Source organism: Sinocyclocheilus anshuiensis, unplaced genomic scaffold, assembly GCF_001515605.1.
Source record: "Sinocyclocheilus anshuiensis isolate Anshui unplaced genomic scaffold, SAMN03320099.WGS_v1.1 scaffold343, whole genome shotgun sequence".
In the NCBI taxonomy this organism is placed as follows: Eukaryota; Metazoa; Chordata; class Actinopteri; order Cypriniformes; family Cyprinidae; genus Sinocyclocheilus; species Sinocyclocheilus anshuiensis.
Window position 1 is genome coordinate 1,610,580 of NW_015549598.1, and position 19,181 is coordinate 1,629,760.

At 36.6% G+C, this 19,181-nt stretch overlaps 3 protein-coding genes across 5 annotated transcripts in view; all 3 read left to right on the forward strand.

Moving 5' to 3' along the window:
* LOC107658544 (seizure 6-like protein) overlaps positions 1–7,222 on the forward strand; it is a 44,393-nt gene extending 37,171 nt beyond the window's left edge. Inside the window, exons 11-17 of the mRNA XM_016447135.1 lie at positions 3,368–3,560; positions 3,679–3,870; positions 3,970–4,164; positions 4,867–4,902; positions 5,130–5,244; positions 5,544–5,649; positions 6,578–7,222. Coding sequence (XP_016302621.1) covers positions 3,368–3,560; positions 3,679–3,870; positions 3,970–4,164; positions 4,867–4,902; positions 5,130–5,244; positions 5,544–5,649; positions 6,578–6,607 — 867 coding nt within the window. The 3' untranslated portion in view covers positions 6,608–7,222. The remainder of the gene's footprint in view (positions 1–3,367; positions 3,561–3,678; positions 3,871–3,969; positions 4,165–4,866; positions 4,903–5,129; positions 5,245–5,543; positions 5,650–6,577) is intronic.
* A 2,119-nt stretch (positions 7,223–9,341) lies between these two features.
* Positions 9,342–14,857, forward strand: LOC107658629 (protein-tyrosine sulfotransferase 2-like). 2 transcript variants are annotated; one of them, XM_016447250.1, is made up of 6 exons: positions 9,342–10,018; positions 11,048–11,365; positions 11,761–11,959; positions 12,077–12,127; positions 14,636–14,663; positions 14,747–14,857. In XM_016447250.1, the coding sequence occupies exons 1-6, from the start codon at positions 9,525–9,527 to the stop codon at positions 14,791–14,793; spliced, it is 1,137 nt and encodes a 378-aa protein (XP_016302736.1). In that variant the 5' UTR covers positions 9,342–9,524; the 3' UTR covers positions 14,794–14,857. The 2 variants fall into 2 exon arrangements, with proteins under 2 accessions (XP_016302736.1, XP_016302734.1); XM_016447248.1 differs by lacking the exon at positions 14,636–14,663.
* On the forward strand, positions 13,230–16,143 carry LOC107658630 (polyubiquitin-B). Of its 2 annotated transcripts, none has more exons than XM_016447252.1 (4): positions 13,230–13,318; positions 14,008–14,317; positions 14,878–15,114; positions 15,662–16,143. In XM_016447252.1, exons 2-4 carry the CDS (start codon positions 14,015–14,017, stop codon positions 16,040–16,042), a joined length of 921 nt encoding a protein of 306 aa, XP_016302738.1. In that variant the 5' UTR covers positions 13,230–13,318; positions 14,008–14,014; the 3' UTR covers positions 16,043–16,143. The 2 variants fall into 2 exon arrangements, with proteins under 2 accessions (XP_016302738.1, XP_016302737.1); XM_016447251.1 differs by having other exon boundaries at positions 14,008–14,101; positions 14,893–15,114.
* The last annotated feature ends 3,038 nt before the right edge of the window (positions 16,144–19,181 follow it).

The window sequence follows — 19,181 nt, forward strand, 5'->3', positions numbered from 1 at the left end:
ATAGCTAAGTAAACGTGTGTGTGTGTGTGTGTGTGTGTGTGTGAGAGAGAGAGAGAGATCAGGATTCAGGAAGACTTGTATGGCTTATTCGGTACTCAAATGTTATACCTATCTATGTAGTACAGTGGAATACAATAAGTTGCAAAATGCAATAAGTTTAGTTTACCACCTTACCCTATTAGTCAATCATTTTTTATTTTATTTATGTTTACTATTATTTTTTATTATTATACCCTCATTGGGGGCTGAGCCCCCCTAAAACGAAAATCTTAGAATCGCCCCTGAACACAGTCAAAACACATAAATTAGACTCAGTCTCAGGCATATTGCACTCAAACATGATTGTCTGGAAGAGTTGTGTTTGCATAATAAGCAAGATATCTTTGAGAACACTTAATTACTTCATATTAACCTGCCCATAAACGTCATGTAAAACAGCAAACATTGGTTGGTCACTTGATATATGTGACCCTGGAGCACAAAAGCAGTCTTAAGTCGCTGGGGTATATTTGTTGTCCCTTATGACTGGTTTTGTGGTCCAGGGTCACATATTTTCTTTTGGGCAGTTCTTGAGGAAATTGCACTGTGGACCAGGCCAGTGTTATTTTAGTGTTATTTATACACGATTATAGTATTTATTAATTTTGAATTAGCTTTTATTTTCATTTGTTAATTTTAGTTTATGTTTTAGTAATTTTTATATGTGCTTTTATCATTTTTATTTGTTTTATTATATATTTCTATTTCTTTTTATTTATTTATTTTTTTTATTTTAGTACTTTAACTTAGAAATTGGGAAATTTTGCAATGGCAAATAACTGAAATAAAACTTAAACGTAAAAAAAACTAAACTTTAACTTTTAAACTTTGAACTTTTTTCATTGAGTTTTTCATCTAATATTTTATTTTATTTCCAATAATTTCACTAATTTATCTTTTTAAGAAATCAGAAATGTTGCTATGCAAAGAACTGAAATAAAATAAATTTAAGTTGAAGTACTTAAAATAGGGTTTTCATCTAATATTTTTATTTCAGTTTTAGTTTTAGTCATTTTAGTACTTCAGCTTAAACTTATTACAATTAGTTGCTAAAGCAAAATTTCTTATTTTCATTTAAGGTTCTTAAGTTTAACTTTTTCGGGTTTATGTTTTTCATCTAATATTTATATTTTATTTTTATTTCAGATTTAGTTTTAGTAATTTTAGTATTCCAGCTTAAACCTGTTTTATTTCAATTAGTTGCTAATGCAACATTTCTAAATTTCATTTAAGTTTTTTAAATTTAAGTTTTTCTTCTAATAATGTCTAATATTTTCTTCTAATAATTTATTTTTATCTTCTAAATATTTATTTTTATTTCGAGTTTTGGTCATTTTAGTACTTCAATTTAAACATGTTTTATTTCAGTATTTTAACTTTCATTTAAGTTTAAGTTTGTTTTTCATTTAATATCTATGGTTTATTTTATTTTATTTTATTTCAGCTTTGTTTCAGTTAACAAAAACTAGCAAAGTTTTAGTTAACAATAACAACACTGGAGCAGACTTTATGTTGATAGTCAAAAGTCTGGCTAAACGAAATCAGTCAGTCACAGTATATAGACAAATTTAATTTCCCAACTAAAGACAAGCTTTATGCACAAACTTTCAGTCTTGTATGAGTGTCACGTAGACACAGAGAGAACCTCAATGCAACTCTTTCTTTTCAAATTACTTTAACCGATCCATTATGTTCTCAAATGGTCAGCATGCATTTCAATCAATGGATTTTTTTTTTTTTTTTTTGCACAGACGCAACTATTTTCAGCTGCCAAAAAAATCTCCCATCATCCTCTTCTCCTCCTCCTCTCCTGACTGCCCTCATTCATTCACATTTAATTTTGTCTCTATCCACTCCCATAGGATACACACACACACACACACAGCACGTTAGCATGCAATCTCCAGTAATGGCTTGAACTAAAAAGACAGGGATACTCTTTTTATGTTCGTATAATGGTAGAGGATAAAGTTCCCAGCTGAATAAAGGTCACAGATGCACTGTGAATTCACAATGGCGGTCGATTTGCTCTTGATCAAACTGCTCATGAACTGAGTGCATGTGGATTCTAAAGAAACCCCCATTAACGCTGCGCTAAAATCGTACACAAACATCCAGCTATGTTAGGAATAACTGATCTGTTGGAAAACTGTTCTGAATGCCTTTGAATAAAAAATTCATTTACTCAGGCCTTTTACATTTATTTATGATTTTTTGCCAACTTCAAGATCTGAAATCTTATGAATAAAGAATTGAAAGTGTCAGAGCTGTGACCAAGCGCTTAGAGCACATGCTCACTACACAACAAGCGGACACATTTGTGTAGGCGAAGCAAGATCAACTTGACTTTTTGATTCCTGAAAGGCCAAAAATAATATAAAACTAGATTTAACATTTCCTAAAAATGAGTGAGTGGTGCTTGCTCATGCATAAGTCACCTCTGTAATGCTAGGGTGTTGTGGATGTTTAGGTGGTTACTTACTGGCCTAAGTCAATAAATTCCACCCTCATGTGAGATTCTGGTCTCTATAAGTCACATCTCTCCTTTAATGTGAGTACATGGAATTTTTATTATCTGCTAGGCAAAAATTGTCCAGTCACTTAGAAGAGTAATAACACCTTTTAAATCAGATGTCATGTGTATATAGGTACGTGCATACAGGTGCATCTCAATAAATTAGAATGTCGTGGAAAAGTTCATTTATTTCAGTAATTCAACTCAAATTGTGAAGATGCACCTGTATATGTATTGATTTATTTTTTTATATTATTTTTACATTTGATATTATTTTATTTTTCATTATTTTTTTAAATATTTATTTTTGGTGAGATTAATTTATTTTAATTTATTTTATTATAATTATTTTGGGTGAGTGAGGGGATGGAATTGGATTGGTGACAATATTTTTTGCTATCCTGTCAATATAGTAATATATACAGTGGTGTGAAAAAGTTTTTGCCCCCTTCCTGTTTTTTTAATTGTTTGCATATTTGTCACACTTAAAAGATTCAGATAATCAAACAAATTTTAATATTACACAAAGATAACCTGAGTAAATACAAACTGCAGTTTTGAAATTATGATTTGGAAGGGGGCAAAAACCTTTTCCCGGCACTGTATATATGTGTGTGTGTGTGTGTGTGTGTGTGTGTGTGTACATGTTTTTTAAATTAATTTATATATATAAATGGGGATGGAGTGGTGACAATATTTTTTGCTATTGTCCTGTATTTTTATCCTGTTAATATACTAAAAAATTCAATAAACAGAAAGACTTTCTGTGTGATGAATAGAAGAGTGTAAATAATTTTACTCCTTTTTTCAGAGGTGTCACACAATGACTCGTGTCCAGACCTCCCTGAGATCCAGAACGGCTGGAAGACCACTTCTCATGTGGCGCTTGTGCGTGGAGCCCGTATCACATATCAGTGTGACCCGGGGTACGACCTGGTGGGCAGTGAAACCCTGATCTGTCAGGTGGACCTGAGCTGGAACACGCAGCCTCCGTTCTGCGAGAAGAGTGAGTCAAGCACAGTTGGGTGTCTTTGCTAATTAGATTCTAAAAGAACTTTAACTTTCAGCAGATTCAAATGTCATCCTTCTCTGCTGTGTCTCCTTTTCCCGCTTCCCCTCATTAGTTATGTACTGCACAGACCCTGGACACGTGGAGCACTCCACACGCACACTGTCTGATCCCAAACTCTTGGTTGGCACCACTATCCAGTACAGCTGCATTCCCGGATACATCCTGCAGGGCGGCGCCACTCTCACTTGCTATGGTCGAGAACCTGGCACCCCTGTTTGGACGTCTCGCTTGCCTCATTGCGTTTGTGAGTTCCCACAAATGTTTTGTCCAAAATTTCTGTATTTTATGTTTTAGTTCCTGTTTAATCCCTCAATTATTCCTGATTTAATTCCCTGTATATTAGCGGAAGAGTCAGTGTCCTGTGAGAATCCTGGCCTTCCTGACAATGGGTACCAGATATTGTCTAAAAGGCTTTACCTACCAGGAGAGTCTGTAACCTTCATGTGCTTCCAAGGCTATGAGCTTATTGGTGAGATGGCTATCAAGTGCATTCTGGGAAATCCCTCTTTTTGGAGTGGTCCATTACCTCTTTGCAGAGGTAAGAATCATATATGGTATTTACAAAAAAAATATGTACGCGTATATAATATGTATGTATATAAATGTATAGGGTTAAACCTTTATACCAAGATTTATTTATTTATGTGTTTATTTATTTTCTACTATAATAATAATAATAATAATCATTATTATTATTATTATTATTATTATTATTATTATTATTATTTTGTTACTGTTATTTTACTTCCCAACAATACAAACTAAGCTGCATAACAGATATTTTGTTTTCAAATGCATTTACAAATGTATTTAATGAATATTCAAAGAGTATATTTATAATTTTAAAAATTAAATATTGTCTTATTGTCAAAAATTACATTTTTGTTATGCACCTTCATAACAGATGTTTAATTTTCAAAGGTATTTAATTAATATTCAAAAAATGTATATTAAAAAATTAAATATATTCTAAGAATACTTAGAATATTCATTAAATTTATGTTATGCAGCTTCATTAGGGTAGTAATAAATGGAAAACAAAGTGCAAATGTTGGTATTACCATTTTGTGATCACCATTACTTATTATATTTTTTACTTATTACATTATTTATTTTATATATATATATATATATATATGTATGTATGTATATGTCTAATATTATTATTTCATTAGATTATAATATTATTCATTAAATGCTGATGTATTAAATATATTTATTTTTACCCAATATATTTCAGCCAATCATGAATGCTCTAGCAATCATGCACTAGAGGGTAAGTTTTTTTTTTTTTTATGTCCGTTTTTTTTTTTTTTTATGTACTAATTTAAGCAAAGGTTTAGCTTGTTTAAATCTACTGTAAGTGTCTACCTTTAATATCACATGCAGCATAGGTGCATTGTTAGCAGAGAGATTATATATTTCTAATGTTTAATAGATGTAGTGTGTAAAGCAGGTGGAAATGAATTATTAACGTATATATTATCCTTGTATCTTGTCTAGTGGCTGAAGCCATGGCAGACTCTTCTTTTGATGGGGGAAGTATGGCTCTAGCAATATTTATACTGGTGCTGCTAGTATCTGTTTTACTGGGAGGAGCCTACATCTATGTCACGAGGTGAGCAATACAGACAGTGAAAAGTGTTTACTAATTGTACAACAATAAAGAGCTACCGTTGTTCATGGGCACACATGTTCTGTTTCTGATTTAATAAATTGCTCAAAGCTAATTGTATTAATAAAACGGTGCTTAGAGCCACCACTTTTTGTGAAATGAGAGTGGTTTCTTCATAAAGCATGTTATGGCTTGAAGCGCAATGATATGTGTAGGTGGGAAAACAGCATGACTGTCCATTGCTGATGTGAGAGAACATGCTGCGTTTGTACCACTGTGAAACACTCTTCTCTGTTCCTCAGGTGCCGTTATCATTCAAACCTGAGACTTCCTCTGATGTATCCGCATCCCTACAGCCAGATCACCGTGGAAACCGAGTTTGACAACCCTCTCTACGAGACTGGAGGGGTGAGAATCTCCCAGAACACCTCAATAACCACACAACAAGGCCCTTGCAATCACCTAGAACATCTAAGCAACCATCCAGAACCCCTTAGGAAACTAATATTCTGGAAAACTTCCAAAACACTCCACCTAGCAACCATCCAGAACCCCTTGGGAACTACATGGTACTGCCTTGTTCCAGAGCAACCTAGCAACCACACAACAATCCTAGCGATCATCCAAAGCATCTGAGCAGCCACCTAGCAACTCAATGTCATCATACCTTAAAGAACACCCTAGCAATCACCTAGAAATTCCCTAGCAACCACCAAGAACCCCTTGAGAACTTCATAAAACTACCCAGAGCACCATAGCAACCACCCAGAAACCTTTTGGGAAGTAATTAGCACTGTCCTGGTAACCTCTCAGAACACCCTAGAAACCAGTTGCTACAAACGTAGCAACTACCTAGCAACCATCCAGAACCGCTTGGGAACTACATGGCATGGCCCTGGGAACCTGCTAGAGAACCTTAGTCCTGGCAATCATTCAAAACACCCTAGCAACCACCTAGTAATTCCCTAGCAACAAACCAGAACCTCTTGGAAACTACATAATGACAGCCTGGAAACCACCCAGATCACCCTAGCAACTGAAAACACTGAAAACACCCTAGCAACCACCTAGTAACTCCCTAGCAACAAGCCAGAACCTCTTGGAAACTACATAGCGCAACCCTGGAAACCTCCCAGATCACCATAGCAACTGCATTTAGAAAATCTCTAGAATACCATTAAAAACACCCTAGCAACCATCCTGAACCACCTAACAAGGGCCTGGAAATCACCTAGAACACTTTAGTGACACTGTAGCAGCCACAAGTGTTTATTTCATGATCACAAATTGGAAGATCTTCCATAATGGCTGTAATTCTCATGTTTATGTTGTACAGGACACAAGAGAGTATGAGGTGTCCATATGAAGAGGCCCACAGACACATCCCGTACTGCTCCAGTGCTTACAGGAAGTGATGTAAATAGATCCTGACAACTCCACTCTCCCCACCTCCCCAACCTTAAGAGGACAGAGAGGGGCGTGAAGGGAACGGGGCTGTGAAACAGGAAGTACCAGTGCAGAGATTGTTTGGCCAGTAGACGTTACCGTGGTTTTACAACATGTGATTCGACACGTATGCGCTCACAGCCGGAGGTTCTTATTCTGCCATTCACAAACATGTGTGTGTGTGTGTGTGTGTGTGTGTGTGTGTGTGTGTGTCCAGCGAGTGGAAAATAACAAGTGAAGAGTTTGCACAGTGTTCTTACATGACTTACGGGACAGTTTAACCCTGGAGTTCGTAACCCCTTTGCTCCGATACGAAGGGGTGGTAGTGGCGCCGTCCTGTGTCTGTCTGTGGCCCGTCCTGCCTGCTGTCATTTTTAAGTCTTTTTACTTAGAGCAGTTCGTAGTGCAGGTTTTAAAGTAGTATTTTTCCCCTGCAAGTGACGTCCTACTGCAGCAGAGAGCAGATGATGTATTTATTTTGAAGTATATGTGAAATGTTCTCTGCTGATTAATGAATACTTCATTTTGGAGATCAAGAAAAAAAATGTAACTGATTTCTCTAAAGAAATGTGAAAAATAAATAAATTCATTTAAATCTTTTCTAACACTGATGTGTCCTGTTTTATTTTAAGAGATCTGACAGATGTGGAGCCCTAAACCTATTTAAATAATTACATTGTCTTGAATTTACTTTTGTATTACTTTTGCCCCCTTAATTTATTCTGTTCTGTTAACTTTATTTTTTTATTCTTTCATTTTATTTATTTATTTTTTATTAATAGAACATTTATGCTCCAAATTCTGCCTACTGGAAAGAAACTGTATAAATACAATTCTGTAATATAGAGACTTTTGCTAGAGTCCCCTATGGAAGCTTATGTCCACACAAGATAAAAAACAAAAACTTTTTTCTCACAATTATGAGGTTGTCTGACAATTCAGACTTTTTTTCACAGCAATCCTAAATTTATTTCTCACAATTCTGACTTTGTCTGAATTCTGCATTAAAGGAACACTCCACTATTTTTGAAAATAGGCTCATTTTCCAACTCCCCTAGAGTTAAACAGTTGAGTTTTACCGTTTTCGAATCCATTCAGCCGATCTCCGGGTTTGGCGGTAGCACTTTTAGCTGTAGCTTAGCATAGATCATTGAATCTGATTAGACCGTTAGCATCTCGCTCAAAAATGACCAAAGAGTTTATATATTTTTCCTATTTAAAACTTGACTCTTCTGTAGTTACATCGTGTACTAAGACCGACGGAAAATGAAAAGTTGCGATTTTCTAGTCTGATATGCTCTCATTCCGGCGTAATAATCAAGGAACTTTGCTGTCGTATCATGGGTGCAGCAGGCGCAATGATATTACGCAGCGTCTGAAAATAGGCTTATTGGAAGTTACCTAGCATTATTTTTACCTAGACTATTTTCAGGCGCTGCGTAATATCATTGCGCCTGCTGCACCCATGATACGGCAGCAAATTTCCTTGATTATTACGTCGGAATGAGAGTATAGTTCCTAGCCATATCGGCCTAGAATATCACAACTTTTCATTTTCCGACGGCCTTATTACACGATGTAACTACAGAAGAGTCAAGTTTTTACATTTTTGAGCGATATGCTAACGGTCTAATCAGATTCAATGATCTATGCTAAGCTACAGCTAAAAGTGCTACCGCGAGACCCGGAGATCGGCTGAATGGATTCGAAAACGGTAAAACTCAACTGTTTAACTCTAGGGGAGTTGGAAAATGAGCCTATTTTCAAAAATAGTGGAGTGTTCCTTTAAATTAAACTCCCAATTGCGAGTTTATAGTAGTAGCTCATAATTGGTAGTTTATATTAACTCCAGACATAAATTCACAATTTTGAGAAGCCTCAAAGTAAACGTTACTTTTTATTCTGTGCCTCAAACAAAAAAATGTCAAAATTGCTAGAAAACGTCTTGAGTTTATATCTCACAATTCTGACTTTGTTTTGTCTTTTATTTTATTCTGTGGTGACTGTACATAGTCTACTGCATTTCATTTGTTTTTCCTGAGAAAAGGTCCACGGTAAATCGGAAGCAAATGCATGTAAAAACATTTCCCTACTGGTATGTCAACACACTTATGGAGTGGAAACACCTAGCCTTCAACTCACATGCAAGAGTCACATTTACAGTGAAAGTTTCGCACGTTATCTCGTTTCTCAGTCCACCCATTTCCTTTGATTGTTTCATCTTCTTTTGAAAACGATACTGTGTTAAATGGGTGCATTACTATCAAATTTGCACATTTTTATACGTTACCAAAGAATCGTTCAGCAAAAATTGAGCCCATTTGAGGCTCAGACAGAGACAGGAAAAGAAAAAGCCACTGGTTGTGGCTGTCAGGCGAGATCTGAACTGTTAGTCTGAATGTTTTTAAACTACATTCGCTTCCTCTTTGTGCTTTCTGCCCATTTGACTTCACGGCAGAGCATTTAGCCTGGAGATCATGCAACGTTCAATGTTTGTCGCGTGAAGGTCAGTTAATCATTTCCTTAATGAGTTGTGTTTAATGCAACTCCTTTCATATCACTTTATCAGTGCAGTATATTTTTTTCGGCTCTACCTGTAGCCTGTATTTCCTGTGCATGTGGCATAAACCACTTTCACTTTAATATGCAAAAAAGTGATTTTTAAAGAATGTGTAATTCAAAGATAAGGTCTGATGAATCAAAAAGCTTTGTAAGGCACTCATGGTTCCTGTAACCAGTTTTCTTGCTGTTATCAACAAAACATTTGCAGAAGTAGTCAACAGAAGAAGTGCAGTCACTTCTGTGTTTAAGCATAGCCTTTTTTCTGTCTTGGCGTGATGCGGCTTTCAGTCAAGCGGGCAGTTGTACTGCTAACGCTCTTCGGAGCTTGTACGCTTACTAGGACTCTATATGAGGTGCTAACATGCCCTGGAGAGGTTCCCAGAACCCATATGGTGTCTATACGGGCTCGAAACTGGAACCAGACACAGTACCGGTATAACCAAAACACACCGATGGTGTTTGTGGGTGGGGTTCCACGATCAGGGACCACCTTGATGCGTGCCATGCTTGATGCCCACCCTGACATCCGCTGCGGGGAGGAGACGCGGGTGATCCCCAGGATACTGTCTCTGCGGCAAGGCTGGGGGAGACAGACGGAGGAGCGCTGGGCGCTGGAGGACGAGGGAGTCAGTCAAGAGATGCTGGACGCTGCGACCAGAGCGTTCCTGCTGGAGGTCATCGCACAGCACGGGGATCCTGCACCACTGCTGTGCAATAAAGACCCCTTTACACTGAAGAGTGCTGTTTATCTGTCACACATTTTCCCCAAGTAAGATATCTCCTTTTTAGAGGTGCATTCAGGGATTTAATTTATTATTATTTTGTATTTGTTTTGTAAAAGGTTTTACACAAAGACATTTGTAGTCCTTCTGAAAAATATATTTACACTTATTTATTTTACATGGACTGAGTTCCATCATGAAGGCCAACGTGTTTTCATAGAAAAATGTAAAAATCTAGTTGCTGATACAGTCTAGAAGTGTTGTTTTTATTTTATTTGAAAGTTTTACACAAAGACATTTGTAGTACTTCTGAATAATATGAATACGCTTATTTCTTTTACATGGAGTGAGTGCCATCATAGTGGCCAATATGTTTTCTTCAGAAAATAAAAAAATCTACTTTCTGATATAATCTAAAAGTAATGTTTTTTATTGTTATTATTTTAGCTATATTTTTATTTGTTTTTTTAATTATTATTTAGAAAATATACATGTTAGCACAATAATAATGCTTGATAAATACACACACACACGTATATATACAGGTGCATCTCAATAAATTAGAATGTCGTGGAAAAGTTAATTTATTTCAGTAATTCAACTCAAATTGTGAAACTCGTGTATTAAATAAATTCAATGCACACAGACTGAAGTAGTTTAAGTCTTTGGTTCTTTTAATTGTGATGATTTTGGCTCACATTTAACAAAAACCCACCAATTCACTATCTCAACAAATTAGAATATGGTGACATGCCAATCAGCTAATCAACTCAAAACACCTGCAAAGGTTTCCTGAGCCTTCAAAATGGTCTCTCAGTTTGGTTCACTAGGCTACACACATTCTAATTTATTGAGATGCACCTGTATATAATTTTTTATGGTAAGCAACTGTTTTCTCGAGCAGCAAATCTGCATATTAGAATGTGCATTGCTCTTCAACTGGAAAAATGTCTAAAACAAAGGCAATGCTTTGTGCTGCATAAAGCAATGCCAGCAAAATCCTTTTAATTTCTTGCTTTTTTCATGACATTTCAGTCTTTCTGTCTCACTCCTCATGCCATCATCTGTCCTTTCAGCTCTAAATTCCTGCTAATGCTCAGAGACGGCCGGGCGTCTGTGCACTCTATGATCTCCAGACGAGTGACTATCGCTGGCTTCAACCTGTCCAGCTACAGGGACTGTCTGACTAAATGGAGCAATGCAATCGAAGTCATGCTCTCCCAGTGTATGGCAGTAGGCCGGAGTCGCTGTATGACCATCCGCTATGAGGATCTGGTGCTGCAGCCGCAAGCCACCATGCGGCGTGTGCTGCACTTTCTGAAATCACCGTGGCACGAAGGTGTGCTTCACCATGAGGAGGCCATCGGTCAGCCTGGAGGAGTATCACTGTCTCGGTAGGGCGACATTACATTTAAAGGGATAGTTCAGCCAAAAATGAAATTTCTGTCATCATTTACACACCCTCTACTTGTTCCAAAGCTGTATGGGTTTCTTTCTTCTGTTTAACATATTTTGATATTTTGAAGAATCTTGGTAGCCAAACAGTTGAATGGTACCCATTGACTTCCATAGTATTTTCTTCCATACTATGGAAGTCAATGGCTACCATCAACTGTTTGGTTCTTCAAAATATCTTCTTTTGTGTTCAAAGCTGAAAGAAATCCATACAGTTTTGGGTGAATAAATAATGACAGTATTTTCATGTTTGGGTGAACTATCCCTTTAATGTCTTGGGTGCCGGCCTTCCACTGTTCCCCTGACTATCCTCGCTTTTCACCTTGTTTTTAAGAAGTGAACGCTCCACGGATCAGGTGATCAAACCAGTTAACCTGGAAGCCCTCACACGCTGGGTAGGCCACATCCCAGCAGACGTCCAGCAGGACATGGAGAACATCGCGCCAATGCTGCGCAAGCTGGGCTACAACCCCAAAGCCAATCCACCAGACTATGGTCAACCAGATCCAGAAGTGATCAACAATACTGAAAGGGTATATCTGAACACAGAATATGACATACAAACTGCATTTCAATTCATTCAGTGCAGCTCAAGGATCCGAGTTGCTAGTTATTCAGTCATAATTTCCAGTTTTCCATGTCTTTCCTAGGTACTGAGAGGAGATTTTAAAACTCCCATGAGACTGAAAAGATCGGTACAAGTGAGTGCAAGCTTTAACGTTTTTAAAGCCTAGTGTATCATATTTGATATGGATATTTCTAAGGCCTCTATTTAAGTTTATACTTGTTTAGCGAGTAAAAGGTCTTTTCTAAAAACTTTCTCCTTCAGGTTGTGGTACACAAGTGTTTTAGCTGTGAAATAGTAAACATAAGTATAACTTTTCTATTGTTAGTAATATTTCAAGAGAGTGACAATGCAGTGGTCTGCTATATTGTTACACTCTAAGACATAAAAAATATATCTCAATGTACCATGTTAAAATGAAAATGTGTTAAAAGGTGTTTTACCTCTATTTTGAATTACAGTATGCGTTGCATTGTGTAGTGTTTGAGGATTGAAGGAAATGTTCAAGCTTCACAGAAAATGTACTGGTAATTTTCTTTTTGGCCTTGTAAGTATCAGCAACTGCACCAAATTTCATATTTTTGCTCAGTTTGGGCCGCTGAATAAAACAGATTAGTTTTTTCTTAAGCATGAGCTCCATATTCTTCTATATCATACTATATGAGCCATAAAAGCCAATTGTAACAAATACGATACTCAACAAAAAGCGAATATGCACATTTTAAAATATTTTGTCTAAAGGTTCGATAAACTGTTCCTTTAAAACAAACAAATGATTTTCTGACTAGTATTTAATATGACAGGCTTTACAGGGTTAAACATACTTTTGGCCAAACATTTTAAAACACTGAAATATCTGAATTGAGTTAAAATTACAAAAATCAAAGCAAGTGTCATTTATTTGAAAGAAATATATATAAAAATATATATAAAAAAAAAAAACAGATTTCAAGTTAAGCAGTTAACAAATAGATGTTTGAAATGATTCAACAAAAGATTTAATATCAAAGCAAGTGTCATTTATTTGAAAGAAATATATATAAAAATATATAAAAAAAAAAACATATTTCAAGTTAAACCTTTCACAAATAGATGTTTTCTTTGTATATCTTCAACATAACGCATATATTAATGCTTCCCACAAAATCAGGTTCTCAAATCTAATGTCTGCAATTGTTTAAATAGTGCGTCGGGCGTAGCGGCGGAAGGATACAGTGCGTTCTTTATAAATAGCCGGACCTTTTGTTTTGAGCCGTTATATTCGCTCCCGTGACGAGAGGATAAAGACGCACGCATTCCGCACTCTTCCAGAAAAGAACATTTGTTTGTAAGTATGAAGTAAAATGTACACAAACGACGCCAGCTATATCGCTACTTAAAAACAACAGTATTTTATTTGACTTTAAGCGCTTGTGGAATTATATAAACGTGTATTTCTGAATGGGCTAACGCGTTAGCTTTTATGCTAGCCGGCCTGGTCGTTTCTGAGGACTAAATTTGACCGTCTTTGTAATTTCATGTGGATGAATATTAAAATATTATGCATTGATGTGTTTTATGTATGTTTTGTACTAGTTCGCGAATTTTGCGGCGAATTATACCGCTAAACAGCGCAGTGAGGTCGGTGAATCTCAATTCATCTGCGTATTTTCTTTCAGCAACATGTCAGCAATCGACACGTCCTTAAACATGTACCTGGTCGAAATGTAACTCATTAATAGTTATTTCTCTGGTTATCAATGTTTTTGTTACGTTGTTGTTTTCTGGCCATTTTCTGTGGTAAAAGTCGCCATTTTGTTTTCAGTCGCCCACTTTCGTTACGCCCTGCCTCTCAGCTGTGTCAGCAGTAGTGATGCTGTTTGCTCTCAAACCTTGTTTTGTTTCGCTTTCTTTTATGTAGAAATTTCTAGAGAATTCTTAGGCTTGTCTATCAATACTAAATGAACGTGTACTTTCTAGTTTTTTAGGAATGCAGCACATACGTTGACGTTAATTAGTTTGAATATCTTTTTCTAGCGTAAAGATGCAGATCTTCGTCAAGACGCTGACTGGCAAGACCATCACCCTCGAGGTTGAGCCCAGCGACACCATTGAGAACGTCAAAGCTAAAATCCAAGACAAGGAAGGCATCCCTCCTGACCAGCAGCGTCTGATCTTTGCTGGCAAGCAGTTGGAAGATGGACGCACGCTGTCTGATTACAACATCCAGAAGGAATCCACCCTCCATCTTGTCCTGCGTCTGAGAGGTGGTATGCAGATCTTCGTCAAGACACTGACTGGCAAGACCATCACCCTTGAGTTCAAGTTAAACCTTTCACAAATAGATGTTTGAAATGATTCAACAAAAGATTTAATATTATTTTGAGTGATTTCTGGTAGTCAAATATTAGTAGAACATGTTAACATGAACTAGGAAAATGAAATGTCATTGCAAAAATGGCAGAAGTTGGTTTTAGACATGTATTAATTTGCAGATGCCACTTTATTTGGTGTTTTGTCATCTAATGAAATGACACTATATGTCCCAATACGTTCTGTGGGCACCCTGTATATATAGGCCTACTATGATTATAGGTTGCATATGTCTTTACACTTTGTTTTGAATAAATTAGAATCATTTTTAAATAATTTCTTGTTTTGATAGGTATCTCCAAAGATAGTTTCTAAAGAAGGTAGAAACTGAACAGAGTCATTGGTTGCAGTATGTGCTCGAGTTCAGCTTTGGATAACTTCACCACCATTTTGTGCCATACAGATACAGAGCAACCTGAGAAGGAAACGAGGAGCATCATTATGCAATAGCTGTGGTAACATGGGGTCTGATTTCGACGTTGCCAGAATCCATTATAATAATTAGGTGACTAAATCTTATGTACCACCATTGAGAACGTCAAAGCTAAAATCCAAGACAAGGAAGGCATCCCTCCTGACCAGCAGCGTCTGATCTTTGCTGGCAAGCAGTTGGAAGATGGACGCACGCTGTCTGATTACAACATCCAGAAGGAATCCACCCTCCATCTTGTCCTGCGTCTGAGAGGTGGTATGCAGATCTTCGTCAAGACACTGACTGGCAAGACCATCACCCTTGAGGTTGAGCCCAGTGACACCATTGAGAACGTCAAAGCTAAAATCCAAGACAAGGAAGGCATTCCTCCTGACCAGCAGCGTCTGATCTTAGCTGGTCTGGTGTCGAAGAAACAAGTCTCAGGAAGGACATTAAACACTGGACAGAGATCAACATTTTTACTTCCTGATGCTCTCAAGAGAGTATTATTTGCCATAATACCATAATTTAATTACACTGGACTTCCTGAACATTGCAGTTTTTTATGTCTTGTTTTGGGAAATGAGAGGAGTGTGATTTAGCGCTTGGTGTCGCACTGAATGTTGTTGCTATGTCCCTGCCTGACCTAGTTATTAAATTGAGCCATTCTTCTTTTCTTATAGTGCCAAAACGCATTGTTTTCCCTCAGTGTTTCCAAAAGTGCATTATTTCAATAAAAAAATATTAATACAAATCGAGTAATGTGTTATTTTGAATCCTATTTGTGTCATTATTTTGATCTCGAAACATTTGATCAGAGCCAACCCTGTGCAGTGCATCATATCACTCCGCCTGTCCCCAAAATCCCACGAACACACCAAACATATATATATATATATATTCAAGGCCAAGATCCAAGATAAGGAAGGCATTCCTCCTGACCAGCAGCGTTTGATCTTCGCCGGCAAACAGTTGGAAGATGGACGCACTCTGTCCGACTACAACATCCAGAAAGAGTCCACCCTCCATCTTGTCCTGCGTCTGAGAGGTGGTATGCAGATCTTTGTGAAAACCCTGACTGGCAAGACCATCACCCTCGAGGTTGAGCCCAGCGACACCATTGAGAACGTGAAGGCCAAGATCCAGGACAAGGAAGGCATTCCTCCTGACCAGCAGCGTCTGATCTTCGCTGGCAAGCAGCTTGAAGATGGACGCACGCTGTCCGACTACAACATCCAGAAGGAGTCCACCCTGCATCTCGTCCTGCGTCTTCGTGGGGGCAATTAATCTGCTCATGATGTTTACTATATAGGTCTTGAAAGTTATCAGACCAATTCCAGTATCCTTTGTTCCCTCTTAATCCTTCAATAAAGTTATGGCATTCCTGATTCTCTTGTTTTGTCATCTCTGAAATCATTCACACAATTGTCACTTTAAAAATGTACAATGTGGAGTTCAAATGTTTTTGTATGTAAAAAAATTAATATACTGGTTTGAAAATCAAATATGATCTAAAGTTGAATTCTCATGCACTTTCTAGTACAGCGGTCTACATTTGAAGTGGATCAAAACCTTTCATCAAAGTTGTCCTAAAACCCAAACAATATCTGTTCTTGTCTTAGGACAACTTCACTTTTTTTTTTCTTTTTTTTTTTTTTTTCACTTCAAATGTTGACTACTGTATTTAATTATCCAAGTATCTCATTTGCTAGAAGTTGCATTTCATCATTGGTAATATTACACTGGAGTCAAAGTTGCGTAGAATTGGCAAGTAACGCCTTTAAATGTGAGATTTTGGAGTTGAAAACGTTTTCGCTCTTTACGATTTAAACTAGTATTGCTGTCAGATTGCAATTAATAAACAAGCCACTAGATGTCACCATAGGTTTGTGGAAAGCCATGTGACCCCTTTCAATGCTCTTATTTTTGAAGTGGCTCTCATGTCTGTGTTCTGGCTGTCTTGTAAACATTCTCTATCTGACCCTGGAGTCATGGTGCTTTAATGGGTAACTATTAAATGCCGATACCCTGACACTTAAAATGATTTTCTATTGCAAATGGCCTTGAAGTACTTTGGTAATCTGTTGCTGGAGGGCAACTGTTAATTAGTTTAACTACGTTGTATGTTTACCTGTTAGAGAAACTGAGAATTGTCTTTTTTACATGAGCATTTTTTTTAGCTTGCCGTATATTGTTATGGGGTGGGGCATAGATATTTACTGGTCAAATTGTCTCAATTGAAAATAAGTATATCGCAACATCTGCTTTGTTTTGCTACTGTTCAGTCCATTTCTTCTGGCATCCGATACTTTTCATTGATATTGACCAGCAGTACTAACTGGAGACGGTGTGTCTTGTGCAACCTTAAGTTGTGTATTGCTTAAAGATACAGATCAACCTTTGTGTTAGGAGACAACCGTCACCACTGAATTCCAGACGATCACATACAACGTCTCTCGCCTACTTACTGCATTGTCACTTCTGTTTCCAAAAGCACAACAAAGAATTCATTCTGATATCAGTGCAAGAATCAGTCCAGCCGGGTCTAACGAAAATACTTATCTGGTCTTCTAAAAAAATATTTCTGTACTAAAAGATAAACAAGCCAAGGGCTAAAAAAAAAACCAAAACATTAAGCTGTTGATGTTGGTCTGTTAACTGAGAAATATATGTTCAACATAATTAATGAAGGGGCGCTGTGAATAATTTTTGTAATGTTTAAAATGTGAGATCCATCTGATTTGAAATGAAATGATTTTAACTTGCTGTGCTGAGATTAATGGACCTTTTAATTAAAACATTTAAATGGACTTAGTCTAAATCATAGTGTGACTGGAATTAAATTGTTTCTAAATGTAACACGGTCAGCAGTTAATTTCATTTAGACAGTTTTCTGCTGTCACAGTGTCATGTGTTTTCAGAATGAAAGAATGTCTTTCATGCATTTCACGCAGATACATTTCTATGCACCAGTAAATATCATTCATAATTTGTGGCTTATCATATTTGTCATGCCCTTAAAGGCCCAAAAAGTTTGAGCAAATGCGCTTGTTTCCTTCACTAGGTTTCCAATCTGGATTTGGAATCAAAAATCACATGAATAGCCTCTTTAAAAAGCTCTTTTGATGTCGCTTTGCCTTCACCCTGAGTGACATTTCATATAAAATGTCAAACGGTGAAGGTTTTGGCCCTCTTTTACACACTGGAGGAAGGATTAATTGATGTAAGATTTGCTCTGGCACTCCAAGGGAATCCTCATATCATATAAGCAACTGAAACATGAAACTCCTTTCTAAAGTGAGAATGGTTTTATTAGTCCTCCCAGATTTGGACGTCCCATTGTTAGCAAAACTACTGAAAGGCGTTCACGGTCTTGTTCCTATTGCTTTAGGTCAAATTTTTATTAAGCAGTCTGATACTTTAATGTTTTAAAAAGCATAATATAGGTCTTAAAAGGATAAAGCGTGGTCCGTATCCTCGGCACATGTTTTACCTTCCCTTTTTTAATATATAGATCTCTGAATACCACCAAACAGATTAAAACAGGATACTTTTTGTGCTTAATTTCATGTTGAAATAGGATGTTTAAATGTATATTTGTATATGTTTTTCACTCCAAAATCTGCGAAAAAATGTCAAACCATGGCAGATACTACATCAAAACTTTTCATTTCACAAAGAAAAATAGTTGCGTCACCGCAGGCTCTAGATAAGCCATTGTGTTACATTATGAGTTATCAGTGGCAAATACCAATAAAGATACAATAACACTTATCATGTTCTTCCAGCAGCTCTGTTTGATAATTTATCATGGCTCTTTAACATAATACGCCACGTTTTTAATGACAGTTTAACAGTACAGTACATAAACAGTGAAAAAATAGTATATTTTTTGCAAACTTTTACCTCAGAACTTATATTTTATTTTGGACATCAGACTTATTCATATAAAAGAAAATATTAAAATCGAATTACTTATTCAAATGACAAATTACTGTATTAACTGCATAAACCCAACACTATGCAAATGTAACATGAATAGGACGATGTTCTAAATGCATAAAGAACAGAAGAATGAATTTCAGATTTATTACAATTTTTAATACAGTTGTTTGATTCCATGCACAGCATTTGACATCAAAAAAACGTGCGCATGTGAGGCCTTTTCAGTTCCCTTTTAGTTGATAAATCTGTTCATTGTGTTATTCTAATTATTCACAAATATATGCTTAGCTGCGTCTAATTATTTGCATTTAGTATTTTTTTTTCCTGCTGTTTGCTATGCCATCAGAAAAGACATTTTTGGTTTTTCTCAAATCTAAAATCTATTAGTAGTCCAAATACGTTTTGGGGCCACTGTATGCAGTGTTGGGGAAAGTTACTTTTAAAAGTAATGCATTACAATATTGCGTTACTCCATAAAAAA

Coding starts and splice junctions, on each gene's coding strand:
- LOC107658629 (XM_016447248.1), top strand. CDS start 9,525: ATGCGGCTTTCAGTCAAGCGGGCAGTTGTACTGCTAACGCTCTTCGGA. Junction 11,366..11,760: donor GGAGGAGTATCACTGTCTCG/GTAGGGCGACAT, acceptor CTTGTTTTTAAG/AAGTGAACGCTCCACGGATC. Junction 12,128..14,746: donor GACTGAAAAGATCGGTACAA/GTGAGTGCAAGC, acceptor TGTGCCATACAG/ATACAGAGCAACCTGAGAAG.
- LOC107658630 (XM_016447252.1), top strand. CDS start 14,015: ATGCAGATCTTCGTCAAGACGCTGACTGGCAAGACCATCACCCTCGAG. Junction 14,318..14,877: donor TAAACCTTTCACAAATAGAT/GTTTGAAATGAT, acceptor ACCACCATTGAG/AACGTCAAAGCTAAAATCCA. Junction 15,115..15,661: donor ACACCATTGAGAACGTCAAA/GCTAAAATCCAA, acceptor TATATATTCAAG/GCCAAGATCCAAGATAAGGA.